The 24,230-nt window shown below is 53.7% G+C and overlaps 1 protein-coding gene and 1 long non-coding RNA gene across 4 annotated transcripts in view; one reads left to right on the forward strand and one right to left on the reverse strand.

Moving 5' to 3' along the window:
* Positions 1-11,002, reverse strand: LOC123478003 (uncharacterized). Its single transcript, XR_006653094.2, has 2 exons — positions 10,684-11,002; positions 1-428 (listed from the first exon to the last, which is right to left on the reverse strand). It is a non-coding gene; the product is annotated as an uncharacterized lncRNA (long non-coding RNA).
* SLC26A9 (solute carrier family 26 member 9) overlaps positions 3,665-24,230 on the forward strand; it is a 25,609-nt gene continuing 5,043 nt past the window's right edge. The window contains exons 1-17 of one of the 3 annotated variants that reach the window (XM_024571614.3): positions 3,665-3,786; positions 10,053-10,195; positions 13,303-13,442; positions 13,546-13,656; positions 14,634-14,809; positions 16,297-16,461; positions 16,997-17,149; positions 17,473-17,555; positions 18,300-18,447; positions 18,737-18,850; positions 19,046-19,123; positions 19,646-19,741; positions 21,621-21,727; positions 22,476-22,545; positions 22,664-22,756; positions 22,893-23,006; positions 23,591-23,872. In XM_024571614.3, coding sequence (XP_024427382.1) covers positions 10,071-10,195; positions 13,303-13,442; positions 13,546-13,656; positions 14,634-14,809; positions 16,297-16,461; positions 16,997-17,149; positions 17,473-17,555; positions 18,300-18,447; positions 18,737-18,850; positions 19,046-19,123; positions 19,646-19,741; positions 21,621-21,727; positions 22,476-22,545; positions 22,664-22,756; positions 22,893-23,006; positions 23,591-23,872 — 2,055 coding nt within the window. In that variant the 5' untranslated portion in view covers positions 3,665-3,786; positions 10,053-10,070. Of the gene's footprint in view, positions 3,787-4,314; positions 4,450-10,052; positions 10,196-13,302; positions 13,443-13,545; positions 13,657-14,633; positions 14,810-16,296; positions 16,462-16,996; positions 17,150-17,472; positions 17,556-18,299; positions 18,448-18,736; positions 18,851-19,045; positions 19,124-19,645; positions 19,742-21,620; positions 21,728-22,475; positions 22,546-22,663; positions 22,757-22,892; positions 23,007-23,590; positions 23,873-24,230 lie in introns of those variants that run through there. The other 2 variants (XM_071219786.1, XM_045182737.3) reach the window with 2 other exon arrangements.

Below are 24,230 nucleotides of genomic sequence, written 5' to 3' on the forward strand. Positions count from 1 at the left end.
TGAACCTTCGTGGGCACTTTATTCAGATGGCCAGCAATCTCAGAAGACAGCAGATTATGTACCCTGCAAGACCGTCTTACATTTCATTTCAAGCCAACCTATTTTTTTTTTTAATTAGGAGGAAAAAGCATAGATACACGGGTTGGAATTCAGGGAGAAAAGTGTAAGTAAGGGATATGGAACTCAGGAAAAATGTTAATGAGATGAAAGAAGCAGTCTGGCAATTTCCCAGCATCCTGTCATCTGTTGACCAGTGATTATCTGTGTCCTGTGTCCTGTGTCCTGGACAGTACAGATGTCTCTCTCTGGAGCGCAATGGCTCAGATGCCATCTTGAATTGCTTGCAGTCCTCCTGGGGCACAAACGTAGAATTGCTTATGGTCTCCTGGAGTCGGTGTGGGTCATACCTTCAGTTCCTGAAACAATAGCTTTTACATGCATTGATTACTAAGCTTATTAACTATTACTTAAAACTAAAATTCTCCAACTCTTGAGTTCCCCCATCAATATCTTTGTTTTCCCTCCACCAACCCTAACTCTGTCCCACAGTTTAATTCTATCCAAAAGACACTCCTAAGATGCCCTGTAAGCCATCAGGGCCTTTCTCCCTCCTGTTCTTTTTTTTCCAGCCCCCAGTCTGGCCTCCTCTTTTCCAGGCTTCCCACCCATAACCAGTCCCCAGATTCTGAGGCCCCTGTCCATCTCCCTTGGTGACTTTAGAGAAACCTGTGGGCTCATCTATCCTTCTTGTCACTGTTATGCAAGATCTACATGCCCAGAATCTTGCTAAGACAGTAGAAGAAGGGTTGGGGAGGAGAACCAACAAGTTCCCAACCCCAGAACATGTTCTGGAGTCCCAGCCATCTTCATCTGGAGAGAGATATCTGAAAGTGTCATCCTTAGCTTTGCAGGTTCAAAGATTAAAGTGATAAAGTGGACAAAACATGGGATTTAAAGCCATAATATCTAAATAAGATTCCTGCCTCTTTCATCCAGTTCTTTGTGACTGCGGGCAAGTTCGCTTCAGTCACCCTCAGTTTCCTCATCTGAAAAATGAGAGCCACGTGCCTAAATCACATGGTTGTTATGAGAATGGGACCAGATAACCTGCATGAAAGCCAAATGTTACTATGGAAAGTCAGCTGGACTCAGGGGAGACTGATTCACGTTGGCAAAACCCACACTACGTCAATGAATAGACCACAATGTGAGAAACGTACCTGCAGGCAGCCCCAGATGCCCCAGTCAGTTGGGCAATTGATGCCTTCTCTGCTCAGAAGGAACCAAATTACAACAAAAAGTTTCCCTGACAGGCATGGTATCCCAGAAGGGGACTTAGTTATTGGATCTCGATAGTCACCGTCACCTGGCTATAAGAAGAGCCTGATGACTCATTGCCTTCTAAGAAGTACCTGCCTACATTTAGAACAGGTTGGGCTATGGACGCCACTGGACAATGCTAGAGACATGTGGACAAATTCTTGCCTTCTGGCTCTGCTTTGTTTAAAGACCCCATTGTACAGTTATTCACCCATTCCACAAATCTATACTGAGTTCCTACTAAGTGCCAGGCATGAGGCTAGATGGCAGGGCTACAAGAGTAAGCAAAGCAGACACTGTCCCACCCTCCTCATGGAGTGCACAGTCCTTCGAGCAGGGGTCCCCAACCCCCAGGCCACGGAGTAGAACCAGTCTGTGGCCTGTTAGGAACCAGCCCACACAGTAGGAGGTGAGCAGTGAACGAGTGAAGCTTCGTCTGTATTTACAGCCGGCCCCCATCGCTCACTTCACCATCTGAGCTCCGCCTCCTGTCATATCAGCAGCTGCTTTAGATTCTCATAGGATCGCAGACCCCACTGTGAACTGCGCATGCGAGGGACCTAGGTTGCGCGCTCCTTAGGAGAATCTAATGCCTGAAGATCTCCGGTGGAGCTGAGACAGTGATGCTGGCACTGGGGAGCGGCTGCAAGTACAAATTATCATTAGCAGAGAAGTTTGACGGCACGGAGGCCATAATAAATCAATTGCTTGCAGACTCATAGCAAAACCCCATCAGTGAGTGACAAGTGACGATTAAGCTGCATCTGGTGCCAGGCTATAAAGCCATCCCCCTGAGCTCCCTGGTCCATGGAAAAATTGTCTCTCGTGAAACTGGTCCCTGGAACCAAAAAGGTTGGAGACCACTGCTTTAGAGAAAGACTGACAATTGAATGCATAACGACCACCCATTGTGAACAGTGTGTTGTTACCAGGGGGAGCGTGGGAACGTGGCAGCTAAACCCGTGCAGGGCCTGGGGAAGAGTTCCTGAAGGAAGTGTCCCTGCACATGTCCTTTCTTCAGCAGGTGGCTTGCATTCTAGCTTCCTTCAGTCACATTCAGGCCTCTCACTACATCCTGACAACTCTGAGTAGCCTCGGCTGAGTCCCTAGTTCCCACAGCAATGCATGCATAAACTCTCCCTTGGGCTGGGCCTGCAGACAATTCATTGGCTTATTCATTCAACAAGTATGTATTGAGTGCCCATTTTTTTGCTGAAGCTAGCTTATTTCACCTTCTCAGGGGGACTTTTGCCTTCTCGGGTGGGATGGTGCCATACTGAAGCCCCCTGTAATGATTGTAGCCCACCTTAGAGCCTGTTTTTTTCTGGAGAACTAGAAGGACAATTCAGGACAATTCAGGGCAGTGCTGCCCCAGATGTTACAAAGGAAGGGGCTCCTGGCATCAGGTGGGGACTCCCCTCCTAGGACATATGTCAAGAAGTATTGACTTGCCTAGTCACCCTTTCCGAGGTTCTCACACAGGGCTCAGTGGGTCCGGGATGAGCAGGCAGCCCCAACCCAGGCAGCAGGCAGCAGCCTGAGCAGAGCTAGGACCCAGGAGGTGACAGAGTCCCATGAACTAGAGATTTGCTAGCCTTGAGGTCACCGTACATTTCTATCACTGTTGTAAGTCCAGTTTCTCGAGCTCCTTCACTATATCCCAAACCCCCATGTTCTATGGGTGCCCTACCTGGGCAGTTAGGAGGGCAAAGAGTACTTTCCTTGTTGCTCTGATGGACAGACCAAGGCACAGAGCTTACAAGCAACTTAAGGTTGGGGACAGAACTGGGAACCAGGTCTCCACTGCAGCCCCAAACCACCCAAGGATGCTGAGGGTCTCCCAGAGGTTTCTCCCCTTCCTCAGGGGTGTTCTGAAGTCTACTGTCCACCGCACTGCCGCCCAACAACCTCCCCCACCCCCAGCTCTCCAACCTTCAAAGCAAGCAGCCCCAGGGTCCCAGCCCTCTGGTGGCCTCAATGGGTTCCATTGTCCAAGAGGCTATTTGGCTTGACCCTAACCCCAGAAGCAACAGGACAGCAAGCTTGGAGAGGGGTCTGCTTGTCCCCTCCTCAGCCTCGGCTGGCCGCCTTGGGGGAGCCTGTGGGGCAGGGGCCCCACTGAATGTGACCTATTGTCTTCAGGGTGGATTTAGGAAGTGCCAAGCTCCCATCAAACAGCCCTGCTCCTCAGGTAAAACAAAAAAAGGGCTGTTCATTTGGGACCTTTTTTCCTTATCTCCTTTTCCTATCTCCTCAGGCTTAGCTAGGGTGTAGTGTTCAAAACCACTTCCCCTCTGAGCCAATCAGAAGCCGGGGCTCACCCCGCGGCCCTGAGGTAAAGTTATTTATAAACGCCTCCCTGGATTATTTGAGCAGAACCCTTTCGCACACCTCTGGAACACCTTTCAGCTGCCCGCTCCCCAGACACACCCGCAGCCCTGCCCAGCCGGCTCTGCTCACCCACCGGTAAGCCCCACACAGCCCACCTCACTGGGCACAGGAGTGCTTGAGGAGGGATGGCAGGGACCCACTGGTCAGGGGGTGGGCCATGTGCCAACCAGTGGGAGGGACTCCAGCCCCTGGGTCTGAGAGCAGCCCCCAGCCCCGAACCTCTGAGGAGCCCATTGGGTCTTCAGTTCCTTGTGAGGACCAGAGCTACACGGCAGAGGCTAAAGGGAGCTTGTAGGACGCAGGCTCTGGTGAAGGACGTCTGCCAGACCCCAACCAGAGTGAAGCAAAGCATCCAGCTCCTTTGCAAGCACTACTTTCCTTTGCAAAGGAAAGAACGAAAATATTGGACCTTCCTCAGGGTGCCAGACTTTGAAGCTGCTGGCTGCACCTCTCCCTTTCTTTTTAGTCTTGGAAGCAAAAAGCTCTTAATGCTTGGCTCCCGGGCCTGCTCTGCGGGCTGTATGCCCCTCCTTCTGCCCCCAGATGTCCTCGTTCACTCATTCACTTCTCCACCAGCTTGGGGCACCTGCATGCGCCGCACAGAATCCATTTGTTGCTGTTAATCCTGAGACATTGGAAGAGGTGGAAGGAAGGGAAACCAAGGAGTGGGAGAGGTTCTATTGAGGGTCCAGCTTCTTCAGACAAGTGGGAGCAGGACCCACAGGATCTGACTCCCAGGTGAATCCTTCAACGCAGGAGGGTTCGGGCCAGTTCTGCTAGCTCCCAGCTTCCTAACTACAGCTCTGAGGGGTCCCAAGTCACACTCAAGCATTGCCCCTGTTCCTCAAAATCAGCCCCCAGGGTCCCCAACCTAGGTCAAGCAAGCCTTTCATCATTCTAGCGTAAGCACCCCACTTACACTTGGTCCCACTGGGTCTGAGTCCGGGGAGGACAACTGGCTTTAAGGGCATGTCCCTCAGTGAGGCACAGCCCCAAGTCTGGGCAGATCAGGAGAGGGATCTCCCCCTGGATGGCTTCACATAGAGACGCCCTTCCCAGAGCACCCGGACCCCCTTACTCTCTCCCAGGGCCCTGGCGTTCAGAACCGCTGCCTCCCGCAGCACGGAGTCTGGCACACCTGCCTCCCCCACTGCCAGCCCCACCCCCACCCCCTTCCTGGGCACTTACTTCCCAGGCCGGCCGGCTGTTCTGAGTGTGCGTGTGTATGGAGCCCGGGGACACAGATGGACTCTCTTATCTCTTTACATCGAGGGTCCACTCCGGGATGGGCACAATTAAGTGGGTGTGTGCTACACAGTCCCAAACAGCCACAGTTGGATCCAATGACCCACCTGAGGGAATGGGGGCCAGCTCAGCACCGATTCCTTGGACTAGAGTGGCCGCCCTTCACTAGGCTCCTAGTCTACGCACTTGCCTCCAAGCGAGCCCAGCCCTAACCTCACAGACCTCCCGGCGTCTAACCTGAAATGTCCATCTCAGGGATCCCATGAGCTTGATCAGGTCTCACTGCTGGAGAGTACTTTTCAAAGTCCAGCCTCAATCTTTTTACCAGAGCTTATTTCTTCATCTGTGCACCAGTCCCTGTCCCCAGCAAGGAAAGCGGAGAGGGAGCAGAGAGCAAGCTCGGAGATGGGTGGGGACTTGGGGGGTGGCAGTAGGGACTCTAGGATGCTGGTCCCTAAAACAGCCAGAGGATAGAAGGCCAACTCAAGGTATCTCATGCTCCCCCTCACATTGCTAATGGGGAAATGAGGCTGGGGTGAGGAGGGGATAGGACATGTGCCCAAGAAACCTGGGGACAATAGAAATAAAAGTAGTATTGATAAATGCCTTGGAGACCCACAGGACTACACTCTGTGCCCTACTCCTTCTGCCATGAACAGGGTCCCCAGCTCAGATCCCAGCCTCCTCTCCCACCCTCAACTCCCACCCCACCCCCCTGGCCAGTCAGAGACAGCCCTCTCGCTGTGCTGCGAGAGCAAAGGGAAAATCTCAAAGTGACCTTTCCATTCCTCAGAACACAGCGACAGCCCAGGTAGGAACCCGTGATAACAACACCAGGGCGGGTTGGCCAGCCAGGGCTGCTTCCGTGCCTGGCACATGTGCCATCAAAGAAACCTCCACACGCACAGCTGGGCAGGGCCAAGGAGAAGTCAGCCTGGGTCACAATGACAGAATCACCCCAGACCTGCCCTTAACCCCACACACAGACTCCTCGCCTCCCTGCTCCCCAGATGTCCTGTCTTCTTCTAAAAGGATTTTCTGCTTTTCCTCTCACCAGTCCTGGGAAATTTGGGAGGGACACGGCATGGGGAAAGGGGGCAGGGGGTAATGTAAGGGCAGAGATGAGAAGGAAGGTCAAGAAAGGCAGAGTGAACTGCCTGAGTTTGCAGAGCAAGAAAGAGAACCCGCCAGAGTAATTGTAGTAGCAGTAACAATAACACAGTCAGAATCTGTTGCACACTGACCAGGGCCGGGCGCCGGTCCAAGCCTTCCTACGCATTAACTTGGGCACTGTGAGCAAGCCCGTCTCTGCCCCTAGTATCCTCCTATACAGCCAGACCTAGGCACTGGGTGGAGACACCTGAGGGCTTTCTTTTGTATGAGCTCACTGTAGGGGGAATTGGAGTTATGATGAGGGGTCCTGGAGAAGCCCAGGAAGGGGCACATGCCCTCCCAACAAAGTCTATTTCCCCTTTGTGCCCCCCTCCAGCTCCTTAGCTATGCAAGACCTGTGGATCCCCTTGCCCCCAGACAGGACCCCATTTCCATGCCAAGCCTTGGGAACTGTCCATACACCCACCTCTGCTACCCTCTGCTCTTCCCTTTCCTCCCTCTACTTCCCCGAAGTCCCCTGCCCACCTCTAGGTCTCTCCAGTAATTCAGGACCTGCCCTGCCTTCCCTCCACAGTGGGGAGGGAGCAGCAACATGACTTTGTCCCTCAGTATTGTCCATGCACCTGCCATCTATCCCTGATCTGGTGGGGGATGGAGGTGTTGTTTGATGGGAGGCAGGGCTCAGTGAGACACAGCTGGCAACTGAGCACTTAACTTTTTTCAGCGATGCTAACTAACATCGTTAGGCCGGGCTCTGTGTTTGTTTAACTAGGGATCGAGTCATCCCATCTCCTATACCCCTCTCCCATTCCTGCTCCCTCTTTCACCTTCCCACCCTTAACCTACCACTGCAGGTGCCTTCTCTGGGGGTTCCTGGAAGCCCCTCAACTCTCAGGGAACTGTCTAGGAGAGGCGGTGCCTCCCACCTGCTGGCTCACTCTTTGCCACCTCTCCCATCCCCCTTTCCTCCCTGGCCTGAAGGACTGGCTCTGGATGAAGTAACCTCCTGTCGTCCTAAGCCCCACCCCACTTCAACCCCTACTCTTGGAATTAGGAAGTATGACCAGGGCACCTCCTCCAGTGACAGCCGGGAGTGGCCAAAGCCAATGCTGGGGAACAGCCTGGAGAGACCCCAGAGGAGATCTAAGGAGAAAGGGATCCCAGGGCAGGGGGTCAGGAGAAGCATCATGGAAGAATGGGAAGGGAGCAGGAGGAAGGAGAAGCAGGAGGGAGAGGGAAGGAGGAAGAGCCTAAGCAGGTCTAAGGATGGGCAGGTCTAGAAAGGCAGAATGAGTCAGGGTACCTCAGGTAAGGAGGAAAGTGTGGGCAGGGCCCCAGAGGTAAAACTGAGCTAATCTTGTTTGGGGTGACTGGAAGGTGCCAGGGGACCCGGCCAACAAATTTACCGAGTCCACCAAAACAGGGCCAGACAGTCAAAGGACAAACATGCTAAACCTAAGGAGTTTGGGCCTGATCCTCCTGGAAATGAAGCAGCTGAGGGCTCCTAAGCAGGGGGCGCAGCGGTGGCAGGGAATCAGCAGACTACTGCAATCGTCCGGGTGTGAGATGAGACCTGCAGGGTGCGGCAGGGGACGGACCCCGGAAGGAAAGAGTAATGGGATTGAACTGAAGATGGGAGGGCAGGGGCAGATGTGGGGGATAGGCCTGGGTGACAGGGAGAAGAGTACCACTGAGGAAATGCAGAAACAGGGCTGGGGGAGCCGGGGGTGGGTAGGGGTTCAGTAGGGTCAGATGGCAACAGTCCCCTCCCCACAGACGCACTGCTGGAGCTCAGAGCCTTGAAAGCTGCCAGGGAAGGGGCTTCCGGGACCACTGCCTGCCAGACCCCAGATTTCCCATTGCCCTTCCAAGGGGCTCCCTTCTTCTGGGTCAGCCCTCTTTGAAAATTTGGGCTATTCTTTTGCAAGTGGCCTGGAATAGACCCTCCTAAACCATAACTCTCTCTCTCTCTCTGAAGCCAGGCTGGAGCTCTGGGCTCTTCCAGAGGGTCGTGTTCCCCACTCATTGCTCCCCAAGGGCGCTCCCGGCAAACCACCTGGAAAGCTAGACCCTTCCAGCCTATGGACAGGGTGGGACAGGCCAACCCCCGTCACGGAGGGTGAAGGTCTGGAAGTCTCTGAATAGTCCCTCCTGGGAGGAAGGAAGCACCCTCCCATCTTACTCATAGCACTCATCGCTGTCGCCATGTGCTGGGTGGGTGCCCTGGAAGGCCAGCCACCTCACACAAAGGAGCTCCTTTAGTCCTCACAGCAACAGCGGGGACTGTTATTGTCCCCACTTAGGGATGAAGAAACCGAATCTTTGAGCCCAGGTCGCGGCTCTGACACGCGTGCTGTTTTCATTACACCGCTCTGCCTCTCACCTCTCCCACTGGGATGTCTCACATGCCACGGGCTCCTACTCAGTTCTGCCCTTGACTTCTCCCAAACACCATTCATCGATTTACTCAACAAGCATTTGTAGCGTACATACTAAGCACCAGCATGGGGCTGGGCACAGGCGCTGTGGGCAGGTTCAACCTCACTTTTCCTCCAGTCCGGCGTTGCCGAGAAGCTTTGCTGGATTTCCGGCCCATGCTTGTAGCTCCGCGGGACCTTGGGGTCCCGCAACCAAATGAATGGAATGCACCAGCTCGACCTTTATCGATCTTGGGCACTGTCTTCCTATAACAACTCACGTCTGCAGCATTCTTCGCATTTTGCACAACCTTCTTGTCCGTTACCTCATCTGACCCTCACAGAACCCTGTGAGGTGGCTGCTACCCCCGCTTCGCTGACAAGGACCCCGGCGTTCAGAGAGGGGGTGCCGCCCTTTCACCTCCCCAGCAAAGCCGGCCAGAACCCTGGCTTCTCGGACCGTAGTTAGCGTGCTTTCCATCGCTGCCCCTCCTTCTCTCCCACAAAAGGCATCAACAGCTCCACTCTGACGACCTTCCATACACCCAGGTTCCCCCCTGGGAAGTTGGGGGGCAGCCCTAGCCCTGAGTGGTTTCTTACTTTCAACCCCATTTCAAATCTTTTGCCAGACTGGCCACTGCCACCCCACACACTCCACTGCCTGGAAGTCAACCCTCCCTCTAAGCCTGCCCCATAGAGTTCCTCTGGGTGGCTTCTTCCAGCTCTGGAGGGCAAGGGGACAGGAGGGCAGACCAGAGGTTGGAGCGGTTGGAGCGGGGAGGGGAAAGGTTCACACAGGAACCTCCTCTGGACCTCCAGGGCCCAGCACTTAGCTCTCCAGCTCTCCAGCTCCTGCAACATCAGCAAGGTTGCCTGAAAATCAAGGCGGAGAGAAACACCCGCACAGAGTGGGGCAAAGGTTAGGCACAGGGGGTGTGGAAGAGCCGGTGGGCGCACACCATCCTGACTTCCCAAACATACCATCGTCCCTCATCCCCTGGGAAACCTGTTGGTGGAGTTCTAGGCATCTCCTTCAAGAAGGGGCCTCCTTGAGGTCACTTAGGCCAACCCCTGCCTCTGGGCAGGCTGTTCTCTCTATTTCTTCCATGCTGTCTGAATGGTATTAACCTTTCTGCCAGGGAAACTGAGGTCTGGGGAGATGGAGAGGATTGCAGAGGCACCAGGGACCTTGGGGGGAAGCAAGGGATAGAATCAACATGCTGAATCCCAGCTGTGATTCCTGCCCTCCCACTCCCACCTTTTTTTTTTTTTGGCCTGGTGTTCAGCGGGGGTGACAGTGATGTCACAGGTACAGAGTGCCAGCCACGTGCTGGGCGCCAAGCAAAACAGCCAGGGCGAGTGTGTGCATCATCAGTGCCCGGGAAGCAAGGCCACCAAAAGAAGCGAGTCTGGTGGAAGGATCCGAAAGAAGGAAGGGAGGCACCTACTGAGTGGGGGCGGGGAAGACCAGCATAAAACTGCGGCAGTGAGCACTAGAGACAGGAGGCCCAAGCTGGCACTGGGGAGGGATGCCCCTCACTCTCCCCTTCTCTGCTTCTCCCAAAGCCTGTAAATGCCCCAGACATGAGCCAGCCCAGGCCCCGCTACGTGGTAGACAGAGCCGCATACTCTCTTACCCTCTTCGATGATGAGTTTGAGAAGAAGGACCGGACGTACCCACTGGGAGAGAAGCTTCACAATGCCTTCAGGTAATGTGACCCAGAGCCCAGGCTCCTCACCTCCGCTCCCCCCCCAAATCCCTCCTGCACCAGGCACGGTTCCTGCACCAGCACCCCTAGGCCAGAGCTGGGGAAAGCCCTGAGGAGGGTGGTTCAGAACCCTGAATTGAAGCCACTGCAACTTCATCTGTCCTAAGACTCCCAGGGAGCAAGGACCATCCACAGCTTCAGCCAGACCATCCCCAGCCCCCTGCATGAGATCTCGCCATGTCCTCAGTCCACTCAGGTCTCTCTTGGGTTCCTAAGGGAGCTGTGGATGGGCATGCCACCGCATGGTGCTGGGAGGAACATCAGAGCCCTTACTTCAATGTCCTGTCCCCTCCTTATGAAGAAAGATCTGAAGCTACTACCACCCCGTGCTCTGTCCTCTCCCCTCCTAGATGCTCCTTCCTTCTCCTAGTCCAGAGAAGGCCCAAAGGTGGCCCATAAATTCCTGGGGTCTCCTGAAGGGTACCTACCAGAATGTGGTCCCACCAGCCCTTGGCTGCATCTGGTCTCCGATCTCTGGAACTGTGGTGTGGGTGGTGAAACTTCTCCTCAAAGGAGGGGCTCCATGAAGTGACCTGTACCCACACTCCAGAAGCCTAAGGCTACAAGCTTCCCCTTTCCCCTTCCCAGACTTCTGGCAGACCTCGCTCAGGCCTCGCTGTGGGCTGGCTCACGCTTCCTCACTCCCTGGGGGAAAGAGCTGATTCAGTTACCTGGATTGAGGTCACTGGCAATGGCTGAAGTGGAGATGCAGGTGGAACTGGTTCAGACTGGGGGAATCACCCACTTCCATTTTCATCAAAAGTCCAGGCCCAATCCTACCTCTCCTGAGAGGCTCCCTCTCTTCCCAGTTCCAGCTAAGGCCTCGGGCACCCAGTGTCCAGGCTTGATACCCACAGCTGTGCTCCTCGGATAGGTGGGCTCTGCCAACTTCGGGGCCCAAAGAATTTAAGTTTGGGTTGCTTCTGTGCTGGAGGGGTGAGGGTATCCACTGTTGTCCTAAAGGACTAGGATGATGAAAACCACCAAGGGAGGTAGGGAACTGCCAACTCCCACGAGCCTGGCATGACAGCCTTGCACAGTGCCTGGCGCACAGAAGCTGTGCCAATAAATGTTTGTTGAATGAATGAATGAATGAATGTCTAGAAAGCTAATCCCTCTGCCCACTTCCCTCTTGGCTTCTGGAGGCTCTGGATAGGTGTTTGGCATCACTCTCCAGCTCTTCTCTCAGGCTTCAGACTGTTTTGCTCAGTATATGGCAGGCTTGCAAGTAAGGCCGGGCAGGTGCAAGCCTTCAAGTAGGTTGTTTTTCTTTCCCTAACCAGCTCTCCGTTCATGAGTCCAGTTTTCCCTGCCACAAACAAACCTGAGACCGTTCCTGCAGGGCTGGTTCTCTCTTAAGACAAGGCTTTGGAGATGCTCTAAGTTATTTACCACCAGTCTAACCCCCACCCACCATCCCAGAAATGGGAGAAGCCCCCACCCACCCCAGGGGAGACTAGGGAGTCACAGGCCGATGGTGATGCTTTTCCACGGTGTGTTGGTTGGGACAGGAAATCTGCACAGACTATGCAGGGTACAAAGCATTGTATCTCAGCAAGGATTTCAGCCCTTGGTGAAGTCCAGAGGACCCAGGGTCAGGGAAACTATCGTTGAGCACCAGCAAAGAGCAAGAATCGGTGCTGGGCAGGCAAGGGGCCCTAATCAGAGCAGCCAGTGAGTCATCAGATGGGCCCAGGGTATTTGAGTTCCCTCAGCTGGGAGAAGAAAAGCAACGCCTGCCACCCTCTCCTAGTCATCAATCCCCCGGCTGTCACCCTCGAGTTCATAGGCCCTTGTTCCTGCCACTCCCGAGTTTCTGTGAAAGGACCTGGAGGTGTTCAACAAACAGGGCAGGGAGCAGCTCTCCCCACCCTGCATTGACCAATGAGCAGCTCCCATTCCTGTATCCCCCGGTGAGTGAACAGGGAAGGCTCTCAGTGCCTTCACCACACGTGAAGGACGGCGGGCCCGCAAAGGCACACCTGCAGGGACAGTGCAGCCTTCCTTCTGGGGGGCCTTCTGAAAAGGACGGCAGCAGCCCCACTCACACTGAGTTTCTTTCTTTCTATTTTTTTGGTACTGTTTGAATTTTTACAGTGAAAACATAGTAACTTTCCATAGAAGGAAAGGTTTAGCAGCAGGCTTATAACCTATTCTTTCTTTTTCACCAAGGATCCTGGGGGCGTGGGAAGGACCCCCACTCAGATCCCATGCAAACAATCTAGTAACCAGAGCTTTTAGTAAGCAAATGTACGGCAGAAAGACAATGGTGAGTCTAGGCTGGTAAAAAGCATTTAGCAGTAAAGTATGGGGCAAAAGTAGGTTTACAGTTATGAGTATGCAAAACGCAGAGTTTATTCTTGTATTATCTTTTACTAAGTATTGTGTTATTTTCAGTGAGAACAACTGTAAACCTACTTCTGCCCCACCCTGTATGTACTTAGTGTGCCTGGAGAGTTTATTGTGATTATACTTGGGCAGGCTGAGTTTCGATATCGGTTCATCCTTTCCCTCATTCATTTATTCAACAAATATTTACTAAGCACCTCGATGTTGTGCGCAAGCTACAGAAATGCACGCGAGAGCCAGACAGCTCACCACTGCGGGTTTGCTGTCCAGTGGGAGAGATGGAAGCTAGTCATTAAACACAGGGCGCACGCCGAGCACGGACGAGGGGCCCAGGCCTGTGTGCACCCAGACAGGAACTCAGAGAAGCCTTTTGTGGAGAACAGCCAGTTGAGAAGGGGGCTGCACTTGACACCTCAGAAGGTTAAGACCCATGAAATCCGTGCCTCGAAGCCAAGTCTTGTAGACTTCCCAGGCAACCAGCAGCAGTCAGAAGACCCCTGGTTAAGGCATGGGGCATGTTGATGGCTCCCAAGAGAAAGTCCCTGCCTGTTCTCAGCACCCCTGCGCACTGCATAGTGTGGGTGCTCACCAAATTTTGAATGAACGGATGACCAGCAACAGGGTATTGTAATCCTTCCCCAACTCGGAGCGTCCAGCCAGGGCAGCGCTGACTGGGAATCTGCCCATTTTCCCTCCAGATGCTCCTCGGCCAAGATCAAAACTGTGGTGTTTGGGCTGTTTCCCATACTCTCCTGGCTCCCCAAGTACAAAATCAAAGACTATGTCATCCCCGACCTGCTCGGAGGCCTCAGCGGTGGATCCATCCAGGTCCCACAAGGTGAGGGGTCCTCCCAGCCAAGCCTGTTCCTCTCCCACCCCCACTTCCTGGGGCCTCCATGACCCATCCTGCCCCTGAGCCCCCACCCTCTCGTCTTCTGCAGGCATGGCATTTGCTCTTCTGGCCAACCTTCCTGCAGTCAATGGCCTCTACTCCTCCTTCTTCCCCCTCCTGACCTACTTCTTCCTGGGGGGCATACACCAGATGGTGCCAGGTAAGACCCCTTCCCTCCCAGCAGGCAGCGTAACCTGGATCATGAGGACAGGTGGTGAGGAGAAGGGGTTCAGGTGATTTTCCTCCTACATTCTCCTCTAGTTGGTGCCGGTTGGCTCTGGTGGGACTGTCGCTGTGTCAGTCCCAGGTCCTCTGTGACCTTGGAGAAACCGCTTAGCTTCTGTGAGCTTAGTTAGCATTGCCTGTTCTGCCTCCCTCCCTGGAATGTGGGGAAGACTTGGTGGAACAAAATAAACCGTATACCATAAAGTGCTAAATAGTTGTGAGACATTACAGTCTAACCCCCAGGCTGGTCCCAGCAGGCCGCCACAGGGACATTTGGAGTTCTCCGGTGCTATGCGAGACAGAGAAAAAGGACCTGGTTACAGGGCCTGTTTCTGGGTCAGGTTCTGCTTGCATTTCCAAGCTCAATTCCTCACGTGTCCAATGAAATACTATTATAAACAGTTACCGTATTTTCCCGTGTATAATGCACACCCACATTTTTGGCCCAAACTTTCAGGGAAAAAAACACTTTTGTTTTAACTTTTTAATTCAATTTTTTATTTATTAAATTAATTTGGTGATGTTTATATTTACATTGAGATACTTGTTTTTTGTATTACAAAGGAATTTTAGCATTTATTTTTGAACATATTATGGTACAAGAAATTTTATGTAACAAATAATTACAAAACACAAGAACAGGCACAAGGTATTTCAGGTACTGCCCACGTATAATGCACATCCTCAAAAATTTGGGCAAAAAAGTGCACATTATAGACAGCAAAATACAGTAAGATGAAAGCACCAGGAAAGGCGTAGAGCGAGGTTCGATGTGAGTGGCGATGCTGGAGGGCAGCCTTGGAGGCCTGGGGCTCCTTTCCCCGGGGGTCGGGCAGCAACCCTGGGACCCCGATGGTGTCCGTGGGTTTAGTCCAAACCTCTGACTTTTGCTGGCTGGATGGGGCACTACAGGTACCTTTGCTGTTATCAGTATCCTGGTGGGTAACATCTGTCTGCAGCTGGCCCCTGAGTCAAAATTCCGGGTCTTCAACAATGCCACCAATGAGAGCTACGTGGACACTGCAGCCATGGAAGCCGAGAGGCTGCATGTGGCAGCGACGCTAGCCTGCCTGACCGCCATCATCCAGGTGAGGGCGACAGCCACACCCCTGCCGGCCCCCGCCAGGAGGACAGCAGACCACCTTGCCCCTGACTCAGAGACCCAGCTCTGACGTGAAAGCTGATTGAGGGCTCTACCTCTCCCCATTTGCGGGGCTAGTAGAGACCTTGAAAAGCCAGATACATCCTCCCCTCCCTCCAGCAGGTCCCTAAGACCAGCATCCACACCTGATAAAACTGTCCTGAGTTCACGACTCACGGCCTCTCTCAGCTCCCTTTCCAGAGCCCAGCTCCCTGCCAGCACCGTCCTCTTGTCTCCTAACATCTCTTGTCCCCCCACTCCGCCGCCTCCTCTCCTCTAGCCAGTGTCACCTGCACAACACGAACTCCTTTTCCACCACATGCAAAGGACCCCGCTGGGTTTCGTGAAGGGAAACACAGCCTGGCAGGATGCAAAAGCAGGAAGCAACCCCACGGGGCACCTTTCACTCATTCATTCACTTAGTTAATGTTTCTTAGCTATTCCACTGTGCCAGGAGCTGGGCTAGGCTCTGGGGCCAAAAGATAAGTAAAAAAGAGGCCCCGTTCTCCAGAGGCTCTCAGTCCAGCAGAGGAAGTAGCCATGTCAACAGATAAATTTGTAGCCAGTGAGATAAGCAGCATAATAGAGCTATGTACAAATAGTTTGGGGAACACTAAAAAGAGTTAGGAAAGGCCTCTCCTCAAAGAGAGGTGACTGACATTCCAGCCAAGCCTTACAGGATGACTAGAAGTTGACCGGTAAGCAAATGAATGAGGCATGGAAGGACGGTCCAGGCACAGAAAGCAGGCCCCCACGCGGGGCCTGAGAGGGGGCTGGCTGACCAGGAACAGCAAGGCAAGGAGTGTGGTGGGTCTGAAGAGCAGGGGCCTTTGGGGAGGGCCAGGGAAGAGGCTGGAAAGGTAGGCATGGACCGGACAATGAAGTCTGAGGTCTGTCCCCTAGGCAGCAGCTTCAGGTCCGATTGGCAGTTTAAGGATCGTTAGGGCTATGGAGAAAACGATGGGGGGGAGGGGCGGGGATTAGTACCAAGTCAGAGAACCTACTGGGAGACTCTGCAGAGACCAGGCCAGTGGTGGCCGTGGAGATGGGGTAGACTTCAGGAACACTTTTGCCAGGAGCAAAATGCACTGGGCTTGGCAATAGATGGGACGTGGGAGGTGAGGGAGTGGTGACTCCCAAGGTGTTGGTTGGCCAACTGGGCGGACGGCGGTGTCATCCACTGACAGAGGAAATGCCGAGGGAGGGCCAGTTTCATTGACAGATGAGGAAACTAAAGCCAGACAGGCGTGGTGACAAAGAGGCCGGTGTCCTAAAGGGACCAAAGTTCTGCTGGCACCGTAAAGGGCAGGACAAGGTCACAAAGGACACATTTTCCTGAAGCTGCTGCTGCCCAGGGCTGCATTGAACTTCGGCCCTGGGTTGAAATCAGGCAGCTAGGGAACTGCTGTCCCTCTTGGTCATTCCACCCCTCAGATGGGCCTGGGCTTCGTGCAGTTCGGCTTTGTGGCCATCTACCTCTCCGAGTCTTTCATCCGGGGCTTCATGACGGCTGCTGGCCTGCAGATCCTGATATCTGTGTGCAAGTACATCTTCGGACTGACCATCCCCTCCTACACGGGCCCCGGGTCCATCGTCCTTGTGAGTCTAGGGCTGTGCCCTGTGAATGAGGAGGGATTCAAGCTGGCAACACAGCCGAGTTCACTGTTTTAATGAGCTGCGAGCTCCTCATCGTGAGATGCTCTCAGGCTAGGGCCGGCTGGCCCCATGTTAGGAGAGAATGCTGAGGGAAGGTCAAACACAGGACCTCGAGGGCACAGTGAGGTTCTCTGTGGTTAATCCCTGCAGAAAGGAGAGGTGCACTCTTCACCAGTTCCCCATTCCATTGCCTTGGAATTCCTTCCTTATGTCTAGCCTCTGCCCCTCCTCCTTTAGCTTAAACTCTTTCTAGGGGAAGAGAAAGGGAATCAGCGTTCCTGTCCCAGCATGTGCTCCAGACATGCCCTTTGGGAGAGGGTGGTAGAAAATGGCATGGCGTTTGTGACCAGGGTCTAAATTCTGCTGTGGTGTGCCTCCATGAGTTTTGGTGATATCCCTTCACAGGGTCAGACACCAAGGGTGGGGCAGGGTGGGAAGAAGGGGTGGGAGCCCATAGGCATGATGCTCTCTCCACCAGACCTTCATTGACATTTGCAAAAACCTCCCCCACACCAACATCGCCTCGCTCATCTTCGCCCTCATTAGTGGTGTGTTCCTGGTGCTGGTGAAGGAGCTCAACGCTCGCTACATGCACAAGATCCGCTTCCCCATCCCTACAGAGATGATTGTGGTAAGGACCGCGCCGGCCCTGAGTGTGGAGGGCCGTGTGAGAGGGGCCATGAGAAGAGAAACCCAGCTACAGCCAGGGCCAGGGAGCCCCTCCCCACCCTCACCCCCCTTCCACTGTCAGCCAGTAGGACAGGAAATCAGGGGTGAATCCCTTCCATCCCCCTGAATATCGCTCTCCCACTCTTCCTGCTCCATGGGGGTCTTCCCCCTCAAAGAGGCAGACAAGTGGGAATTGGGTTCCCCAGAGAAAAGGGAGGCTTAGGAGAGACCCTTTCCCTTACCCCAACTTCGAACTAATCCCCATTCTCCACTTGGGGTTTGCAGGTGGTGGCGGCGACAGCTATCTCTGGGGGCTGCAAGATGCCCGAAAAGTATCACATGCAGATCGTGGGAGAGATCCACCAAGGGTGAGTCCAGGAGGCTGAAAAGTCTGGCACCACCCCTGCCTCACTCCCCGCCAAGGCCTAGGCTCAGAGGCTAAGCTAGGACGGACTCTAGGAAAGTGCTTTATGAAGTCTGTGACACTGGCCAGCTGTGAATGGCCACTATACTTGTTATGGGGAAGAGCCACACAAGGGGCCTGTGCTGGCTGCTTTATGAACAGTGAGCTTTAACTGCCCCACCGCCCCCCAAAGTCTCATTCAAGGGGTGCTGTTAAATCAATGCCTCTCTGACAGCCTTCACCTGGCTCTTCGCCCTGTCTAATGCATTGGCTTTTTTTAATCCACGGAGACAGAAAGCTATTAGGATGAAGCAAATTCATTAAGCATCCACTCTGTGCCAGGCAGCAAGCTGGGCCTGGGAGGGTCAGGCAATGCTGTGCTGCGGAGCTGGAGCAGATGTGGGGGTGCTCACAACACCGGGGGCTGGTGAGTGTAAAGAGTCAGAATCTGGGCGTGAACAAACGGGGCCCTGCCAATTACTGGCTCTGTGACCTTGGACAAGCTAGGTCCTCCAAGCCTCAGATTCCTAGTTTGTCAATGGAGTGACAGCCCTACAGCACTGTACTGAGGACTCAGATTGAAAGGGTAACTCATGTGAGACCCTGGCTCACAGTGGGGTCTGGCTGGTCCCCGTGGGTTGCTGAAGGACTCGGTGCCCTCCCTCTCCTCACACCCTTGGGCCCTGCCTCCTCTCTGGCTCCTTGGCAGGTTCCCTACTCCTGTGTTGCCTGTGGTTTCACAGTGGAAGGACATGGTTGGCACAGCCTTCTCCCTGGCCATCGTGGGCTACGTCATCAACCTGGCTGTGGGTCGGACCCTGGCTAGCAAGCATGGCTATGACGTGGATTCTAACCAGGTAGGTCTGGCTACCCCTGGCAAGATGGAGCAGGATGGTCCAGGGCCCACCCAGGCCTGGCAAGAGATATCTCCAGGCTCTGGTCTGAGGTGAGGAAGGCAGCCCCACACTGGGATAAGGGTCCCTGACCCCAGGAGCTGACCTCTTCTTGATTGGGAGTGTTTGGCTGTGTAGCAGTAGATCAGTTCCCAGGCCCAAGATCCAGCTTGCATGGCCAACTAGGTTTGCTCCATGCCCTGCCACCCTACCCCGCCACCGCCACCACCCAATCCTACCCCTGCCCCCACAGGAGATGATCGCCCTGGGCTGCAGCAACTTTTTTGGCTCCTTCTTTAAAATCCATGTCATTTGTTGTGCTCTCTCCGTCACTCTGGCTGTGGACGGAGCTGGAGGCAAGTCCCAGGTGAGTGCTGCACCAGGGGAGGAAGGGAGTGGGAGGGGAATAGCACAGCGGCCCGGGAGAATTCTGGGAACCTGCATGCAAGCAGGCTGCTCCTTCAGCCTTCCTCTCCCTTCCCTAGTCTCGTCTCCACCAAACGCATCTATTGGAAATGAATCAGGAGCAACTCCCCCTATTCCCAACTCTTTCTCTGAACAGGTGGCAAGCCTGTGTGTATCTCTGGTGGTGATGATCACCATGCTGGTCCTGGGGTCCTATCTGTACCCTCTCCCCAAGGTAAGAGCCCAGCAAGAGTGCAGAGGCCAGCAAAGACTCTAGTATGAGCAACCCCTAAGAGTTATGCAGCACTCCACAGATGACAAGGTGCTGTCGCCAATGCACTCTGTCCTAATCTCAGCCTGTGAAGTAGACAACACAGGTTCACTCTCCCTACTTTACAGGTGAGGGAGACTGAGGCTGAGAGAGTCTGAGTGATGTGCCCATGGAGGTACAGCTCATAAGTTCAGGGCTGGTCCCAAACTCCAGCCTCCAAACCTCAGGGTTGACTCCCTAGTCTCTAGGCATGGACTGTGTGGGTGTGAGAGAAGAGGGGAAGGGTGCCAGTGGGGTCAGGATGGGCCCTGTGGCTCTAGCACCTGTGCTCTCTAACTCTAAGGCCTCAGTGCAGAGATTTGGGGGTGCTGTGGGTGCTCTGGAGCTCCAGCTCTGTCCTGCCAGGCTCCAGGGTCATGCGTTTTTATAGGAAGGGCAGGAAAAAGGGGACACTCCAGTGACAGGAATAATGTTCTGCTTCCCTAGTCTGTCCTAGGAGCCCTGATAGCTGTCAACCTCAAGAACTCCCTCAAACAACTTGCCGACCCCTACTACCTGTGGAGGAAAAGCAGACTGGACTGTGTAGGTATCGGGCAGCCTCTGTGTACCTGTCTGAGCCCTGCCCCCTTCTCCAACCTCAAGCCCTATCATTTCTCCTGTGAGTGATCTCTCTGGTCCACTGCTTCCTAATCAGCATAGCCAAGTGCTAAGAGCGCAGGTTTTGCAGGAGACACCCTATAGTCAAGTCCTAACTCAGATGCATGGGCTCTATAGTCAGTAGCAAGTTCTTTAACTTCTCTGAGTCTCAGCTTCCTCACCAGGAAAAGGATATTTTATACTCTCCACCCCACCTAGGGTTGCTTATGAGGAAGAAATGAGACAATACAAGAAAGAAGCACATTGTCCAAATTGTATCTTGCACTCAATAAAACTTAGCTATTATTTTTTTTATGTATAGTTCCAAAAAAGGCAAAAATAAATAATATTTTTGAAAGGAAGAAAGGAAGGAAGGAGAAAGAAAGAAAGAAGGAAAGAGAGTGAGAGAGAAAGAAAGAGAGAGAGAGGGAAAGGGAGGGAGGAAGGAAGGAAGGAAAGAAGGAGAGAGAGAGAGAGAGAGAGAGAGAGAGAGAGAGAGAGAGAGAGAGAGAATGAAAGAAAGAAAGGAAGGAAGGAAGAAAGAAACCTAGAATATAAAGCCAGCACCGCAGGGTCCTAAGCGAGTTACCAGCCTTCTCTGGAGTTCTGTTTCCTCGTCTGTAATGGGGGTGACAGCGGTGGTTGCATCACACGTGGGTTCTGAAGATTAAATGAGAACATGGTGGGGAAGCACCATGTAACCACAGAACGCTCTGCAGACATGGCTCATGTTTCATTAGTCACATTCTCACCTCATCTCCCACTGGACAACAGTAAGGAAGCTGCCACGCATCGAGGACGCTGCACTATCCCCACTTAAGCCCCACCGTAGCCTGTGAAGGAGGGCTTACTAACCACCTTCGAGATGATGAAACCAAGGCTCAGAGAGGTTACTGAGTTACTGGCCAGAGGCCGCAGAGGTAGGGATTGGTAGAGTCAGGGCTGGAACTCCGAGTGTTGGACTCCAAACCTCTGGGCTGTGCGGTCTCCTCGGGGAGCCAGAGAAGTGAGTGGTCCACCTGGAGTCCCCAGGTGAGTGAGTGAGTAATGAGGAGAGAAATGGGAAAAACGATGTCCTGCTTCCCAGCCCACAGATTTCCTTTTCCCTACCCACCGATCCCTGGCCGTGGCAATTAGCCCCAAATGCTCACACGGCGCTTTGGGTTTCCATCCAATCCTCACAGCTCTCTAGAGCAATCGGGCAGATTTATTTCCTTTAGAGAAATCTGGGGGACTCTAAAGGACCATGGAGGGCAACTGCCACAATTGAGTCCAATCCTGCCCCCACCCACCAGGCCCCAGGCCATTAGGCCAGGAAGCTTCCCTAAGCCCCGTGTTGAGAATCACAGCCGAGGGGTAAATGAAGAGAGGGAACTCCTGTTTATTGGTAACCCACTGGGTACCCATCACTGGGCTTGGACCTCTGTGTTTCTTAACTCGTTAGTCCTTTCATGAAGCAAACATTATTATCTCCCCTTTGTGGATTAGGCAACTAAGGCTCACATTGCCAGGACGTAAGAGAACAAAACGCGGAACTCAGGATTGACCCAAGACTTTCGCTGTTATCATTATGCGCTCCAAGACCTATGTGTGCTGGGCTTGTCTATTAAACACCAGACAAGATCAGTGACCCACAGTCAATGTAGGGGAAATGGGAAAATGTAACCAAAGCACAAAAACATATAAAACAGTGCAAAAATGGCATGCAAATGGAAGGGTGGGTCTGGGTTGTGCTAGCGGAGAATGGCCTTGGCTAATCCAGGAAGACTTCCTGAAAGACGCAGTTTTCTTCCCAGATCTGCTTTGACATCTCTCTCCCTTACAGTGTGTCTGGGTGGTGAGCTTCCTCTCCTCCTTCTTTTTGAGCCTGCCTTTCGGTGTGGCAGTGGGTGTCGCCTTCTCCATCCTGGTCGTGGTCTTCCAGACCCAGTTGTAAGTAACAGCCCCTCCCCAAGACACAATGGCAGCGCCCCAGGGCCAGCCTGCCAAGGGCTCCCATGCTGAGGCATGGCCCAGCCCACCTCACTCTGCCGTCCTCTGGCCTGGCACTGGAGGCACTGCCAGGTCTGAGGAAGCCCAACCCAGCCAGGACTGTGGGCACAGGCTGGGCTGTCTCACTGCCCATATCCTGAAAACACCAGAGTAAGCCATCATGGTCTTAGAGGGCTGGGGGGCCAGAGAAAGTAGAGGAAGAGCAAGTGGGTAAGACTCAGTGTCTTTCCGAAGGCACTGCCAGACACCAGACCAAATGGGACCCCACCCCAGGGGAATGTGAGGCCAGAGGACAGATGCCATGTTCTTCCTATAAAGAGATTAAGCAGAACAGCCCAGGGGCTCCAGGCCAGAGTAGAAAGGATGCTGAATGTTAGGGAAACCCTGCCTTCTCTTCTTGAGAACTTAAGAGCAGGTGACTTTCAGGACACTTAAGCTTGTCACCATGTGCACCTCCACTTCTTCTGCCCACTGAGTCCCCATCTGGGAGCTCTGTCGAGGGTCTGTCACTTCTCTGGTTATAGCTCAGCCAGCAGGCATGCGTCTCCAGTGCAGACAGACACACACAACAAGCCCAGGGGTGAGGCAAGGACCCGCTCCTGCCCTGCCTCTGCCCCGCCTCCACCTCAGCTCCCACTAGGTCCATTTGCTCTTAGCATCCACTCAGGTTTTTTTCTTCTTCATCCAGTCGAAATGGCTACGCTTTGGCCCAGGTCATGGACACGGACATTTATGTGAATCCCAAGACCTACAATAGGGTGGGTAATCCAAGCTTAGACCTTCCTCTTCTGCCCTGCCCCACCCCACATAAAAGAGGGCTTAAAAAAACAAGTCAATAAAGACATTTCTGCTAACTGAACTGTCTCCCTGGCACAGGTCCATGAAATACAGGGAATCAAGATCATCACTTACTGCTCTCCTCTCTACTTTGCCAACTCAGAGATCTTCAGGCAAAAAGTCATTGCCAAGGTAAGTCTCAGTCCTCTGGTGGCTAGAAAGACTGGACAAAGAGTGGCCAGAAGGTGGAGGAAAGGAAGCTGGGAGCCAAGGGCAGGTCTCCTCCAAAGAGGCTCAAGTCAAGCCTGCTATTGATTCTTCCCTACAGACAGGTGTGGACCCCCAGAAAGTATTGCTGGCCAAGCAAAAATACCTCGAGAAGCAGAAGAAGGGGAGAGTGATGCCCACACAACAGAGGAAGTCTCTATGTATGAAGACCAAGGTGAACTGAGGCTAGGAACAACCCGTACCCTCTCTGATCCTGCACCCTCGAGCGCCTCCTCCCAGCACCCTTCGAGGCAAAGACAAAAGTCTCTGTAGACGTTGCTTGGTGGCCGCTCACCCTTCTTATCCTTGGGTGAGGGGATGCCAACCCTCATGTCCCCCAATTCTCTGTTTAAGATGAGATATGACCCATGGACTTAATAACCCCAAGAGGGGAGCAGCAGTGAATTTCCTGGGGTACCCAGCCAACCGAGAGCAGCGTGGTAGAGGTGGGTGTGGGAGTTATAGGGAGAAACAGACAGGCACGGACAAATGCAAAAAAGAGCTGAATTACTTCCAAAGGTTTGTGGCTTCGGTGCCTCTCGTGGAGGGTCCTCTAACTTCGTCTGGGTTGTGAGGGACCAAGCTGTAGGCCCTGCCTAAGGAAAGGGCTTTGGGAGATGCCCCTCCCATGAGTATTTCAGGGCTGGCATTCACCATGGTCAGGCTCCATGATTCTCCCTCACCTGAGGCTCCTCAGCCCTGCCTGAGCCGCAGCAAAGTCCAGTTCAGTGTGCTGACCCCCACTCTCCCACCCTCCAGACTGTCTCCCTGCAGGAGCTCCAGCAGGACTTTGAGAACCCCTCCCCAACTGACCCCAACAACAACCAGACACATGCTAATGGCGCCAGCGTGTCCTACATCACCTTCAGTCCTGACAGCCCCCCAGCTTCCCAATGTGAGACACCGACCCCTGCTGAGACCTCCAGTGAGCCCACTGACCTGCTGGCCAGTGTCCCACCCTTCGTCACCTTCCATACCCTCATCCTCGACATGAGTGGGGTCAGCTTTGTGGATCTGATGGGCATCAAAGCCTTGGCCAAGGTGAGGCCCTCAGGAAGAGAGAGCGCCGGTTGCCCCCAATGCACACCCTCACCCTTGCCTGACCACACTCTCTTTTCTTGGAGCATTTATTGTGACAAGCTGAGGGAAGGCGCATGCCAAGGAGACTCAAGGTCCCTAAGGATCCCTTTCTCCCAGACGTGACCAGGGCAAGATGCTCCATGTGGAGCAGGCCCAGACAGCCCAAGACAATGAGTGGCTGGGGAGAGGGCCAGAGGCCCAGACCCTGCTATTCCACCCTCCCCTCACACCCCTTGCTAACAGAAACCATGAAACCATTCCAAGTTCCCTCTCGGGCCACCAGGTACCACCATCCCAGGGTCCTCTGAGCAAAGTCCCC

This window comes from Desmodus rotundus, chromosome 12, assembly GCF_022682495.2.
Source record: "Desmodus rotundus isolate HL8 chromosome 12, HLdesRot8A.1, whole genome shotgun sequence".
Lineage (NCBI taxonomy): Eukaryota > Metazoa > Chordata > Mammalia > Chiroptera > Phyllostomidae > Desmodus > Desmodus rotundus.